The sequence below is a fragment of the Dicentrarchus labrax genome, unplaced genomic scaffold (assembly GCF_905237075.1).
Source record: "Dicentrarchus labrax unplaced genomic scaffold, dlabrax2021, whole genome shotgun sequence".
Taxonomy (NCBI): Eukaryota; Metazoa; Chordata; class Actinopteri; family Moronidae; genus Dicentrarchus; species Dicentrarchus labrax.
Window position 1 is genome coordinate 18,818,158 of NW_026136723.1, and position 14,771 is coordinate 18,832,928.

The window sequence follows — 14,771 nt, forward strand, 5'->3', positions numbered from 1 at the left end:
CATTTTTCACACTCAGAAGAGAGAAAGGAAAAAGTAGTGCACACAATACATGCACTAAAAAAGACCACAGACACTCTTGCCCATGTTATCATAATATTAAAGTTTTAATTGTAGTCTATAACTGTCCATAATAATATTATAATTTTCATAACAGTTGCTATATAGTGCTGTACTGCCGCCTAGTGGTAAAGGTATATAAGAATAACAATAAGTATTGTGTAAATAATAAAACAAATGCCTTTAAAACACACAGTCGCTACTATCGCGAAAATATCAGGACTACAAAAGCACAGTCAAGTTAGTGTGCGGTGTGAGCCGGTCGGCAGCCAATGGGATTTGTGTATTCTATCACGTGTTAATTCTGCCCAATCGCAGAGCAGCGGGGCGACTCCCCGTTAGGTTGCCTCTGTCAGGGACAGCTGTTGAGAGAAACCGACCACGGACAGCCAAATGTTATCCGTGTTTTATCCGGTTAGAGACGCATTATTTTTATGTTTTTAACTGGCCTATGGCACAACACAAACTTTATCACTCGGCAGTGAGTTTTTAAAAGGGATGAAAAGACTCAAGAGGAAGAAACACAACGCAGGAGTTGGAGTGAATGGGAATGGATCTGTCTCCAGAGGTAATCAATAAACGGGTCACACAGCGAGGTAGTTAGGGTGTTTAATAAATGTACACTAGACACAGATACACACTACTCACACAGAGCTAGTTGTTTCCAGTAAAACCAGCCTGTATATTCACTGTTATCGATCTACTTGTACACGTGGCCCACAGTACAGACAGACCTACCTGTGAACACCCAGTCAACTTAATGTTATTACTGCAGCCAGCTGACACAAAACTGCAGTACAACACACGAATCACGAGTTTTCTGCTGTTTTCATGACTTGTTTTTAACCACTGGTTGTCTTTTTTTGTTGTTGTTGTTGTTGTTTTTCTGTCAACTTTATGTGATTATCTGACTGTGGTGCCTGCGTGGCAAGTCTGTCTGCCAACTTGAACTGTCTGGAAAAGTTGCAGCTGGTGTCCAGACAACAGAAGAAGGACATTATTATTTATTATTTTATTCACTGTCACAGAAAACTAATTTATGTCATCACTCGACACTGCTTTAACCATTCAAGTCAAACTCTCAGTAGGTTATTTTGAACCAGACTCACTACATGGCATTTAATTGTGGTCATACTTGTGACTCATTATGAGCAGTCGTTGAGTTATTGTAATGGGCGTGTTGCAGATTTCCTTGTAAAATAAAAGCAGTGACACTTTACAGTTAATGTGTAACAAAGCAAAACATTTAAAGGGATTTTAATGTATGTGAATTATTATTATTATACGCTAGAAACGGTGCTTTTGTCTGTGTGTTTCATGTTTATTATTGCAAGCCCTTTTTTATAAACCCAACGTGATCTATCTTTCTATGTCTCCCCCTTTCTTATCCTTTCCTCTCTTCCTTTCTTTTCTTCCGTGTCTCTCATTGCCCTATCTTTTTCTCTGTTTATCCTTCTCTTGATCACTGCCGTCTTGTCTTTCATTCCTCAAATATTTCTCTGTCACACTCCCTCCTCCCTCTCTTTCCCTCCCCATCTTTCTTTTTTTCTCTCCCTCTTCTACAGAACCGAGTTGTGGGAGGAAACAGAAGCTGGCTGAGATCCATCAGGCTTTGATCAGGTTAGAATAATAATGATCAGTTACAGTTTGCTTGTTAGGGATGCTCACTCTTTCTTCTGCCCTGAATGGCATCCAGGAGGACACACTGATTCAAGCTGTTTCATAGCTGATTTAATCTTATTTTGTCACATTCAGTCACATCTTCAAACGTTTATTTGAAGCTCATATGAATCTGTTGCCAATTAGCTAGTTAGCTGCAGATGATACGCTCTGATTTTTGATGGAGAAACACTGGAGTACATCATATTTAACTATGATGCTCTAGTTATGAGCAGTCTTTTAAACACCAGAACAGTGAAGACGCAGGGTGTTAAGGTTTGCCCAGCAGATACAAGATTTCCACCCCTCAATAGTTTCCCTGCCTGTATTTTTAGAAATCTAAAAAGTTTTGACACTTTGACGAAAAGCCTCCATTAGCACTAGCGCAATGGCCGCAGGATGGGTTTTCCCAAGTGGGAATGGCCCCTCTTCCTCGGCTGCTCGCTGTTCCACAATTAGAAGGTATGCATTTATCCACAGAGAGTGACCTTCATCGCTTCGTACTAAGGTAATTTCACACATGAAGATTACTCACATGTTCCCAGAGGAATAGTGTGACGAGGATCATGAAGGCTTTAGTGTCAGGAGGCATGTGGGACTAATGATGATGGGTAAATGACACAGGAAAGCACATGCACAATTGAGCGGGTTGATTTTGTGAATTCCTCACAAACAACAGTTTTCTTTGTCCGTTCAATTTAGACACGTGGACGCACATCATGCTGCCGCAGTGTTAGACAGACGTGGAGCGAATACAACAGTTGACAATTAAATGGATGTTTATTTGTACACTCAAGGTCTGATTTAGTGGACTCAGATTGTCATATTTGTCTTTCATATTTAGGTAATTTTAAAATCTTTAATATCCTTGTTTTATGAAGATGATTCTTATACAAATATGTAACATTGCTGCATGAGAATCAAGAAAATTACACCTTTTTCCTGAAGTAAGTTCATTTGTAACATAGGCAGTTAATAATATTCAGAGCCTTTAGCTGAAGTTGTTGCTGTGTGAGCAGGCTTCAAAGTAGTGCATTGTACAGAACAAATTGTGTCCAACTCTTGCTGTTGAATGCGCAGCGATCCAGTGGACATTGAGACCCTGAGGAGAGCAGCAGCCAGTAAAGGAGGACTGCTCACTGATGAACTGAGGAGGAAAGTGTGGCCCAAACTACTGAACATCAATGTGTACAAGCTGCCACATAAACCTGGTTAGTAGCTGATTGATACTGATATTCACTGGTTGTATGTATACTATATATTACTATTGCTAACACTGTTAACAACAATGTCTTCTGTTGTAGGTCGAGATGTGAGGGAGAACCACAAGGACTACAACCAAGTAGTCCTGGATGTCAGGAGGTCCATGAAGCGGTTCCCGAAAGGTCTGAGTGTGTGTTATCTCTGAAGATAGCAGCATAGCTCACAGTGCCATTTATCAACCTATACCCCCATACTTACAGCAACACACAGATATCTAAGCTTAATAATTAATGAAATGGAAAAAAAGCTGCAGCAGAAAAGATGTATATGTCACAAGACACCTGTGTTGTCAGCCAAAATCACAAAGTTCAGAAAGCAAAGGAGAAAAGTGTCTAACTGAGAGGCTGTCAATGAGGGAAAACTAACTGAAAGAAAGGCAGGAAATAAGGGATGTACGACTCTTAGTGTTGTACGTGATTTAATGTCTGTTTGATGGTAAAAGAAAGTTAGAATGAAGACCATCAGAAGTTGACATTTTGGGTGAATACAGAGCATGAAAGACGTAAACAACAGCTCTAATTGCTAACTTACATGGTGTGTTTCCATTAACGTCCCGACCGTTTCCCATTAGCTGCTGAGGCCTTTATCAAAGCCTCCGAGAGAACCAACTGCTCTCTCCACGTCTAACAAGATTGAATGTGCTGATCCTTGGCTCTCCCTCAGGTATGCCATCCACAGAGAGAGCCGTGCTCCAGGAGCAGCTGATTGATATCATACTGGCGGTTTTGAAACACAACCCTCAGCTCCATTACTACCAGGGCTACCACGATGTGGCCGTCTCTCTGCTGCTGGTAGTGGGAGAGCAGATGGCCATCGCCATGCTGGACACACTCTCCAATTACCATCTCAGGTTGTGTATTATTCTCTAAAAAAAGATCAATTTATCAAGACATTTGACAATGAACCCAATTAATCAACCATATTTCCAATTATTAAGCAGTAATATTTACATATTTTATGTTTGTCTTCTCTGTCTGTAGGGATTTCATGGATCCTACCATGGACAGCACTAAACACATTTTAAACTACCTGATGCCTATATTGGAGCAAGTTGATACAGAACTACATGACTTCATGATCAGGTACACACACACACACACACACACACACACACACACACACACACACACACACACACACACACACACACACACACAGTCTTGGCTGATTGTTGGAGAGGATGATGACATCTAACTCTTGCTCCTATCAAATTTGACTATTGTCCATCTCTTTGGACATAATGTAATGTCAGTATCAACCACTAGAGGGCATCAAAGTGTTGATATTCACCTGTGAGCTTCTTGAGAGACAAAGAGTGTTTTTTTGTTTTTTAAATTGAAAATGCATCGGTAGTGATCTCATTGGGGAGTTCTTGTGTCAGATGGTCCAACAGCTGTTTCAGAGGCTTTTCTGTCCCACCAAGATGTGCACCACATTTACTTTTATTTGTGAGGTGTAATTAGCCAAAAAATGATTCATGATCTTTGTGCAGTTTATTGAAACAACAACAACAACAAAAAAGCCTTTTAAGACACCACCAGCTATTGTAGGTTAATGTAGGACTTGGAATTGTCCTCAAAGGTATTTTGATGTGTGTGCCTGTGTGTGTGTGTGTGTGTGTGTGTGTGTGTGTGTGTGTGTGTGTGTGTGTGTGTGTGTGTGTGTGTGTGTGTGTGTGTGTGTGTGTGTGTGTGTGTGTGTGTGTCATGGACCTAGAAAATTTTACACATTAATTTGAACAGTTTCTTGATTTCTAATGCCACCTTTAGGTATTTGTAGTCAATGCTTTACTAATGTGCCACAATAATGTAATGTTTTTTAATTCAAATATCTTCATTTTGTGGCTTTTCCAGGCAAATGTTGACATATGTGATTGTTTGCGATTAAATCAGCATGTATTCCTGCCACCCCTTAAAGTCTCCTTGCCACCCTCTAACCACCCCATGAACATTTCTCTAGATCCAACCCTGCTGCATGTGTGTGTTTGTGTGTTGTGTGTGTGTGTGTGTGTGTGTGTGTGTGTGTGTGTGTGTGTGTACACCTGCGTCTACAGTACCTTTGCTGTCTTGCTGCCTGTTCATAATTGATGCTGTGCTGGCAACCTCCATATTTGCAAATTACCTGTCTGCTCACATACAAGCTCTCACAAACACAAAAAGGCACAAAAAAAAAACCAACAGACATTCCACTCGCAGGAAAACGTCAGGATAAACAATACCCCACTTCAAAGTTAAGAACGCTCCTTTTTGTGAGCACTTCCACTTCCTCTAACCTTCCCTCTTATCTCTGCTTCTTTTCTTCTTTCCCTTTTTCTCCTGCTTCCACATCTGTTTTGTTCCTTTATTTTACCTCCCTTCCATTTTCATTTTATCTCTTTTATGTCCCTCTCATCACACATCATGCTCCCTGCCCTTTGCTCCCTCTCTTTACCCAACAACCCCCCCCATGTCCGCCACTCCCAAGACTTCTTTTCACTTGTCACTCCCTTCCCCTTGTACTCATCCTTCTTCCTATCCAATATTTATCAACAACCTCTAAGAGTATCCAATTTAAATCTTTTTCTTGAGACTCTGTCAGAAGTAACTGCATATGTACATTAGCACACAACAAAGAAAGACAGAGAAGAGCTTGGGAGGCTTATAAACAGCGTGCGGAGGTAAAGAAAATGTACCTTTCTTTAGAAATTGATGAGCTCTTGCAACACAGTGTTTCATGTTGGATTAAGCCCGACTATTGAGCTCGGAGACTAAATGTTTTTAAAGCAACAAACCTTTTAAAAGAAAGTTTGGGAATCGTTGGATCCAGCATATGTGGAGCTTGAAACATACTAGTGTTCAAAGTATCGGACCTTTTTTTCCATTATGAGTACCCTAAATTCATTCAGGAGGGTCTTTTTGGGTAATGTTAGCCAGATCTTTTATCCCACTGACTAAAAATCCCTCGTACTGAACACCACTTGCCACCACTTGGCAAGCCATTAGTTTTCAAAAAGATTTCCTCCCTCCCAGCCACTGGTTTTCATTCATTTTGATACAGTATGAAAATCAACTTGAATGTGTGATGGATTGTGATTTGATCTTTACAAGTAGATTGTCAAACCAAACTGAGATTAACTGAAACCACGAGCTGCCTGGAAGATAGAAAAACAGAATAATCTGCCCATATATTTTCATACTATTCCCACTAGACATTTTATTTGTGATTTTATGTTTGCATTTTTATTTGAAGATCCAGTGTGTAACGTTGAGGAGGATCTGTTGGCAGAAATATAATATTCATAGGTATTTTTGCATTAGTGTATAATCATTTTAAAATAAGAATAGTTGTGACTTTGTTTTATCTACGGGGGAGTGAATCCTCTCCTACGTAGTTCAGGATGTTTAACCACGATGTTTCTACTGTAGCTCAAAATGGACAAACCAAACACTGGCTGTAGATGAAGAACTACGGTGGCCATGAAATTTAAAAAAAAAAAAAAAAAAAAAAAAAAAAATATATATATATATATATTTTTTTAATTTCATGGCCACCGTAGTTCTTCATCATGCTTGGTTGTGTGAAGGGGTTTCAGTTGTTTGCAATCTACAATCTCATCACTAGATACCAGTAAATCCTACACACTGGTCCTTTAATTTTGCTGATGTTATATATTTTGTATTTTCTGGACCACAACAACAATCTTGAGATTGTTAATCTCAGTTACGTTTTCATGGTTAAATTAAAAGAAAAGATTTAAAGCATGACAGTGGGTTTTATTGGCCTGTGTGTTATTTACCTCTCTGTATACATTCGCCTTTTTCTTTTAGAGCCGAGGTGGGAAACATCTTCGCTCTGTCCTGGCTCATCACGTGGTTCGGCCACGTGCTGTCAGAGTTCAAACACACCCTGAGACTCTACGACTTCTTCCTGGCTTCACACCCACTGATGCCCATCTACCTCGCCGCTACGGTAAGAGGGCAGGGAAGCCAACGGGAAATGAACCAGAGGCAGTAATCCAGGACACACACACACACACACACACACACACACACACACACACGGTGAGGTAGAGCACTGTGAAGTCACTGGACTAGTTAATTAGACACCTCCTAATGAGAGAGAAAAAAAGAAAAAAAAAACAGAGAGAGAGAGAGAGAGAGAGAGAGAGAGAGAGAGATAAAAGGGGAAAGAGAGGGAAAAGGTTGAGGACTGCGTGAGGAAACGCTGACAAGGAGAGAGAGGAATGGATTACAAAAGGAAAAGCAATTTTATATTTGTGACTTTTTCTACTTGTTCCTCTCTGAAACTTGTTCCTCTGGATGCTCACACCAGCGGTTTTGGCAGAAATCTTTACTGCTGGAATGTGTATCTGTATGTCCATGGATCCTTGTGTTCATTTGAGTGTATCTAAGTGAGTTTTTAACTGAAGAGCTTTTTTTTTTTTTGCATGTTGATTAGTGTGTACAATTGTGCACATTTTGCTCATTTGCACTTGATGTGTGTGTGTGTGTGTGTGTGTGTGTGTGTTGTGTGTGTGTGTGTGTGTGTGTGTGTGTGTGTGTGTGTGTGTTTTTTTTTTTGTGTGTGTGTGTGTGTGTGTGTGTGTGTGTGTGTGTGTGTGTGTAGGGGCTGGGCAGAGGGAGACTTCTGTTTGAAGTGTGTGAAACAACAAAGCAGAATGTAGTTCATGTTTCCTCCAAGGCTGAGTACAGCGCACAGCATGGGGGGGGGGGCTTAACTCCTCATCTGCCTGTTTCACTGTTAGGCACTCATTCTGCCTCACTAGTATCACTGAAACGACTCTAATTCACCAGTTTGTTGCTTCAGGCGTTAAAACCTTTAACCCTTACCCTCCTTCTCAGATTGTGTTGCACAGAGAGAAGGAGGTTAAGCAGACAGAGTGTGACATGGCCATGGTCCACCACCTCCTCTCCCGCATCCCCCAAGACCTTCCATACGAACTCCTGATTGGCCGGGCCCAGGACCTGTTCGACCAGTACCCTCCATCTCTACTGGCCAAGCGCGCAGCACTGCAGTCTCGCAAGAGGTGAGGAGACAACAATTGAAACAATAGTTAATAGTAATAATACTATTAAATAAACAGATGAGAAGACATGAGGCTAAAGGGTCCAGTACAGGAGGATCTATTGGTAGAAATGGGAATATAATATTCATAGGTATGTTTTCATTAGTGTATAATCACATGTATATAAGAATTGTCGTGTTTTCGTTACCTTAGAATGAGCAGTTTTTATCTACAGAGGAAGTGTGTCCTCTTTTACAGAGGCCGCCATGTTGAACCGCCATGTTTCTACAGTAGCCCAGAACAGACAAACCACACACTGGTTCTAAATAGGGCCTAGTTTCTCTTTGATGCTTAGAAGACTGAGCTGTATTACTTACTATGTAAGTGGTTGCAATATATGTCACTGAATCGTACACACTGGTCCTTTAAAATCCAGTATGTAGTAAATGTGATATGCAAACATATTAACTGAATGATAAAGTGTAAACCCACTGTGCTATATAAAGAAATACTTATGCACCCAGGGCTGAAAATAATGATTCGTTTCTGTTAATCAGTAAATGATTTTTTGCTTAATTAATCAAGTGATTAGTCTACAAAATTTCACAAAATGGTAAAAACTGCCCATCACAATTTCTCATATGTTATCTTCTAATTACACGATTAAAGGAAATCTGCACATTTAAGAATCAACTAATCAATAGTATCAAAAGTTTACCACATAAACATATTTTAAGGTGGTTTATTATAACTGCAGGTGGTGTGGTGTAATTCTGTCAGTAGCCAATAGGGGATGCTCTAAAAACACATCCAAACTCAGTGGGGCTGCTGACAGACACACACACACACACACACATACACACGCGCCATTTGGTGTGTGTGTGAAACCATGCGTGTGACCATTTTTCCACATTTTTTATTATTGAGGAGGAAGCATTAGATACAGAACTACATTTCTCTCTCTCTCTCTCTCTCTCTCTCTCTCTCTCTCTCTCTCTCTCTCTCTCTCTCTCTGTTTCTCCCTCCATCAGTCTCTTTGTCAGTGTCCTTCAAGCGTTCCTTACGGTCATTGTTCAGGAGAGGAAGTGACATCACTGACACAGGACCTTCACTGACTGACATTCACGTCCCATAATGCATTACTCCCCATAGCTTCCTATATACAGGATCTACTGACTTATTAGATCTTTCAAACTGTCTCTCACCTGTCTTTATCTATCAGTTTATCCTTCAGTCCATCTCTTTATGTCATTCCAGCCACCCATGCTTCACTGTAGACCTGACTCTGTTCTCCATCACCGACTAACTCTCCTTCCCTCTTCTTTTCCTCCGTTTTCTATCTCCAGTCTGTCCATCAGCACCTTCCAGGCATTTCAGCTCTCCACCCTCCACCAGAGGCCCGACTCTGTTCTCCGACGACTCACTAAGGCCCATGGCTCCTCCACCTCCAAACACGGTAAAAATAGTAACTTTAATCTTATTACTGACTCTTAAGGACTTCACACATGCAGACACATGCAGATGGGTGAAGTAAAAGTGAATTCTTGTTGCATACTCTTTGAAGTTGGGTAGAAATTAATATCGACTGTGAGATTGCAAGAACAAACATTTCCAACCTGACCATGAAAGTCATTTGATGGATCCACAGAACACGATTGTTCAAAACAAAGCAACAGTAAATATGTCATCCCCCACAAACGCTGCCCCCCTTTTGACCAATCAATAACAAGTAAACAAATGATGTATTACTCCCATCAGACCAATCAAGTGCAAATTTAAATATGCTAGAAAAGAACAAAGAGATGCTTTATTCCCGTAGGTTTCGCGAAAATCTGATCAGTGGCGTCTGACATATTGTCTGTGATGTACAGGCAATCAAAAATATGCTGTAACATTCCCCTCAGGCCAAACAGTGTAATATTAAAATTGATGCACATCATTCCCTGCAGTTTCATCAAAATTCAATTAGCAGCATCGAGATGAGGTGCACAACGGACAGAATGAGGGCCGATCTATAGCATCCCCTGATTTCACTGTGGCGGAGAATGAATGGGAGTCAGCATCAGACAACCCGGTGTCGAAATCTTAAACTAATGATGAATATTGGCTGACGACTAAAAAGTTATAAACCTCAAGATTTTTATTATGTCAAACCTTGTTACTGATTCTATTTAGGAGCTGCTTTCTTCAGCAATAGCCATCGAATATATTTGCATTGTGTAACCTCCACTGTATATACTGTAGTAGCTTCAGTCGTGTGTTAAATAGGGACACACAATATTGGATATTTGCCGTACTGTATGAGCTGCTGCTTGTTTATTTATACTGAGAGGTGTGTAGAATATTTAGTGTACACCCAGTATAACTCACTACAATTCAACAGTACTACAAACTGTGGCTACCAACATGACCGCAAAGTTGAATCAATAACAAAAAACTGAACATTATAACCTTCATAAAGGTATTTATTACAGGGTTGTATTAGGCTGCATTAGTTTTGGCTAGGTGTACCTAATAAATAAAAGAAAAATAAAAGTGTGAGTACTGCTTAGCAAAGATCAGGGAGCAGGATTGGTTCATTAATATTTAATTGTTGTGTATTATTGCTTTTGACCCCTCCTTGTCTTGACTCCTGGTGTTTTGACAAACCTTTGACCCCCCCTTTGATTCCAGTACTGGTAACAAAATGCAGCTTGATCCTCCTCTGGTTCAGCTTCCAGCATTTTGAATCCTCTTGACTCCTCCTTGTCTCCGCTCCTCACACTCTGACCCCTCCTCCTTGTTCTGTGTTCGTATCTTCTCGACACTCAGGCTTGGAAGCAGCTTTGCCCCGGGACCGAGGCCAGTTGTGGGGGAAGGGGAACAGGATGGTGAAGATGGCTGTATGGGGGCTGTCCGCCACGCTTGGGGCAGCCGTGTTCGCTGTGGCTCACACGGCCATGGACTGGGGACCTGAGGTGTTACTACAGCTGTTCTGATGTGATGCGGTGGGGATTTAGACTGGTAGACACACATACACACACACTGACACATGGTGACAGCAGATACACATCTGCTCTTCAGATGGATTAACAATGAACAAACATATATACACAAACAAAGAAGTTGAAGACTTGATCCTGCTGAGAGGAAACATTGGAAGAAAAAAAAAAAGCAGGAGGAGGTCAGTTATCTTGGTGCCAAACAGGTTGTTGCTACTCAACCACGATGAACATATGTTAACCACTTGCCAGCCTCAGGATGTGTGTGCATGTGTGCGAGTGGGTGTATGTGTGTTTGTATGTTTCTGAGCAAGTATCCAAGACCTTAAACTGCGTGGATGGATAACTGAGCGGTTGTTTAATTGACTTGTCAAAAACTACACTAGGACCCCTGGGCAAGAGCTTCTCTCTGAAGTGACCGTAAACCTTTTAAAAAGTCAAACAAATGACCACCCAAGAGATGCAAAACAACTACAAAAAGATGCAAAACGCCCACAAAAAGATGCAAAATGACTACAAAAGAAAGACACAAAACTGCCAGACAGACACAGAGCAACCACACAGACTCAAAATAACTGCAAAGAAATGCAAACTCACTGCAAAGAAATACAAACTCACTACAAAGAGACACAAAACAACCTGAGTAAAGACACAAAACCACCAGAGACTCAAAAGAACTACAAAAGGGACACAAAACAACCACAAATAGATGCAAAATGACCTCAGAAATGCAAAACAACTAAAAAGGAGACATAAAACAACCACAAAGAGACTCAGAAGAAACACTAAATGACCATGAACCGACACAAAACGTCCACAGAGAGACGTGAATGAGTTGTTTGCAGTTGTTTTGTGTCTGTCTGGGGCTCTTGCTCTTATGTAGGGGAGGGGAGGGGGGGTGGGGCGCCGCACGCTCTTGTTTGGCCTCATAATCCATCCATGCATGTGAGACATTAACACTTCTTGCTTTTTCAGGCTGTTGCTCACACGTTACCGTCAGTACAACATTTTAAAAATGTGTCTCTGTGTGTTTCCTGTTAGCTGATTATTTTACTGATGACTCGTTTTTAGACATGCCATGTTTGTTTTGTTGCATTGCTGTTGATGGTTGATTTTAATGCGCTTGTTGGATCAGCAGCCATATCTTAGAGCCAAAAGTGCCCGTAGCCAGCAACGATGACACATGAATACAAATTATTAAAGAGCAGTGTTTTCTGCTGAAAGCTTCCAGTTAAGAGCAAAAGAAATAGAGAGCAGGAGAGAAATGGGAAAGATGGAGGGAGAGATTTTGCCTGTGAGCCACTGGTATTAATTGCTTTACTCCAGGTGTCAGCGAATTACATTTACAGTAGAGTTTGACGCACAAAACGAGCTGTTGCAGCCCCCAAAATGTGAACATTACACGCAGTGAGCGGCCGCACTTGATGCAAGCAGTTGGGGCCTTTTGCAGATGCATTTTTTACAGGAAGTATTGAAATACGTATTTTTTTAATATGTTATTTTTTGCATTTTCTGTAGCTTGTCTGGCTGTTGTGGCCCACCACTGCTGAATGAATATGGGGAAGACACCAGTACTTTTACATTCTTAAAATATTTAGTAGGTTTGCGCCAACATCCACCCTGAACAGCCGTCAACAGAGCTACACTACATGTACTCAGTTCTTCCATCATATTTCTCCCCAGTATTTTATTCTGTAGATTCACTTAAAAATGTACAAAGGTACATTCGGACTCATTATTATCACATATATAATTTTCTTTATATTCGTGGAAGAAGTAAACTACCTGCATCTTCTCAAGAGGCACCACACATACTTTATTTATTATCGGACCAAAGTGTTCGTTTGACCGTAAATGTAATTGGAGTTTCATAACCTGAAAGGTGAATATTAATAATACAGGCTGTTTCCACCTGAAGTACATACATATGTACAGAACAAACAGCAATGCATGCTCTGGTTGTCGACTTATATTCTGAAACATTCATCAGCTTTTACTCGGTTGTAGCCAAGCTCCTGCGTCTGTTTACTGGAGTCACAACCCTCTCCTCCCTCCTCGCCCCTCGCATCGAATGTGTCACATTTTTGCACAGCTTGATGTAAAGTTTTTTCAGTTGCTTTGTTGCACATCCATTGAACTGCTATTTTATTTGCTGTGTATAAAATTACAGTAGTAAATGTGTTGCACGAGTTCTCCAGAAAGTCACATTTCTAGCCTCAGGGCGATCTGCGAAGGATTGCAGCTGAGTAGTTAACAAACCGGTCAATCAATCTACCACTCCATTAAGTAGTTAGTTGCAGGCATTCTTCAGAAAAAGCCAATTGCTGTGATTTTTATTAGTGATAATCAGTCGGTCAATTTATTAGACAGTCAATAAATCAATCAATGGGCTGTAATGGAGTTTGTCGGCTGGCCTGCTAGCCGGATTCAGACATCTAGTGCATCAGTAACCTTTGAGGCTGGTTTAATAACCTCGTACATCATGTAAAACATCACGTGTGCGATGTGATTAAATGCATTTGCACATTTGTGTGTGTGTGTGTGTGTGTGTGTGTGTGTGTGTGTGTGTGTGTGTGTGTGTGTGTGTGTGAGAGAAAATGCTTTAGTCACAGGTCAGTTATCTTTTAACTTTCTGGGCATCTTTCTGTGTTTTATTTATTTCTGTTTTGGTGCTCTACGTGCCTCACATAAACTGTCAGCAGTCTCATTATTTATTTTAACAGCAACAATCTGATTGGCTATTTATTTAATGGTCAGACATTTAATTGGATTGTATAGATGTGTACTTAAATGAATATGTGGGACAGTAAAAAATATTATTACGGTTTGTAATTATCACCAGTCTGAGCTTTTGTATCTGTACAGGTGATCCAGTCATTTTACATATAAAATACTGTATCTGGTCAGTCATTGTGAATCAAACTTGGAAGTTAAAGGACTAGTTTGACCCTAAGGAAATAAGTTTAATTGCTTTCTTGCTGAGAATTGGATGAGGAGATAGATATGACCGTCATGTCTGTACAGTAAATACGAAGCTACCTCCAGCAGCACAAAGACTGGAAACAGCTTCCTTGGCTCCGTCCAAATGTAACAAAATCCACCTACCACCACCTCTAAAGTTCACTAATTAACACATTATATCTTGTTTATTTAATAACCTATAAAAACCAAAATGTAAAAGCAGTTGTAGATCTCAGGGGTTATGTCCTGGACTATCTCTTCGGTCCTCGCCGTTGCCAGGCAACGAGTATAGACTTCAGGAAGTTACTGTGCTTGGTATGAATCTTCTCATCTAACTCTCGGCAAGAAAACACATAAGCCTGTCAAACTTTTTGTTTAAATGTTTGGCACTGACATTGTAAAGTGAACATTTACTGTCTTTAGTCAAGTTCATTCTGTTACTACTGGCTGTACTTTCAAAGGTCCAGTGTGTAAGTTTTAGGAGGATCTGTCGGCAGAAATTGAATGTAATATTCATAACTATGTTTTTATTAGTGTATAATCATCTGAAGAATTACTGTGTTTTTTTGCCCAGAACGGACCAAACACTGGCTCTAGATATCTAGATCTTGATATCTAGATGGTGAAGCGAAGGAGTTGCGATCTGCAACTGCACTGCTAGATGCCACTAAATCCTACAACCTGGACCTTTGAAAAATAATAGTTTTTGCATGAAAACCTTTTTGCTTACACTTTATTGGCTGCCTAAGACATACATATGCAGGGAAAAAAACCCTCTGACCAGGGTCTGTGAGTTTCAAACATAAGTCAAGATGCTACTGTGCAGTTGTATTATTAGTGCCATG

The 14,771-nt window shown here is 40.5% G+C and overlaps 1 protein-coding gene across 1 annotated transcript in view; it reads left to right on the top strand.

Annotated features, from left to right (window-relative positions):
- The first annotated feature begins 394 nt into the window (after window positions 1-394).
- zgc:63863 (uncharacterized protein LOC393372 homolog) overlaps window positions 395-14,771 on the top strand; it is a 15,433-nt gene continuing 1,056 nt past the window's right edge. The window contains exons 1-10 of the mRNA XM_051389976.1: window positions 395-625; window positions 1,623-1,677; window positions 2,797-2,927; window positions 3,021-3,101; window positions 3,643-3,829; window positions 3,960-4,061; window positions 6,786-6,927; window positions 7,821-8,005; window positions 9,331-9,440; window positions 10,796-14,771. The exon at window positions 10,796-14,771 is cut by the window's right edge and continues 1,056 nt beyond it. Coding sequence (XP_051245936.1) covers window positions 556-625; window positions 1,623-1,677; window positions 2,797-2,927; window positions 3,021-3,101; window positions 3,643-3,829; window positions 3,960-4,061; window positions 6,786-6,927; window positions 7,821-8,005; window positions 9,331-9,440; window positions 10,796-10,962 — 1,230 coding nt within the window. The 5' untranslated portion in view covers window positions 395-555 and the 3' untranslated portion in view covers window positions 10,963-14,771. The remainder of the gene's footprint in view (window positions 626-1,622; window positions 1,678-2,796; window positions 2,928-3,020; window positions 3,102-3,642; window positions 3,830-3,959; window positions 4,062-6,785; window positions 6,928-7,820; window positions 8,006-9,330; window positions 9,441-10,795) is intronic.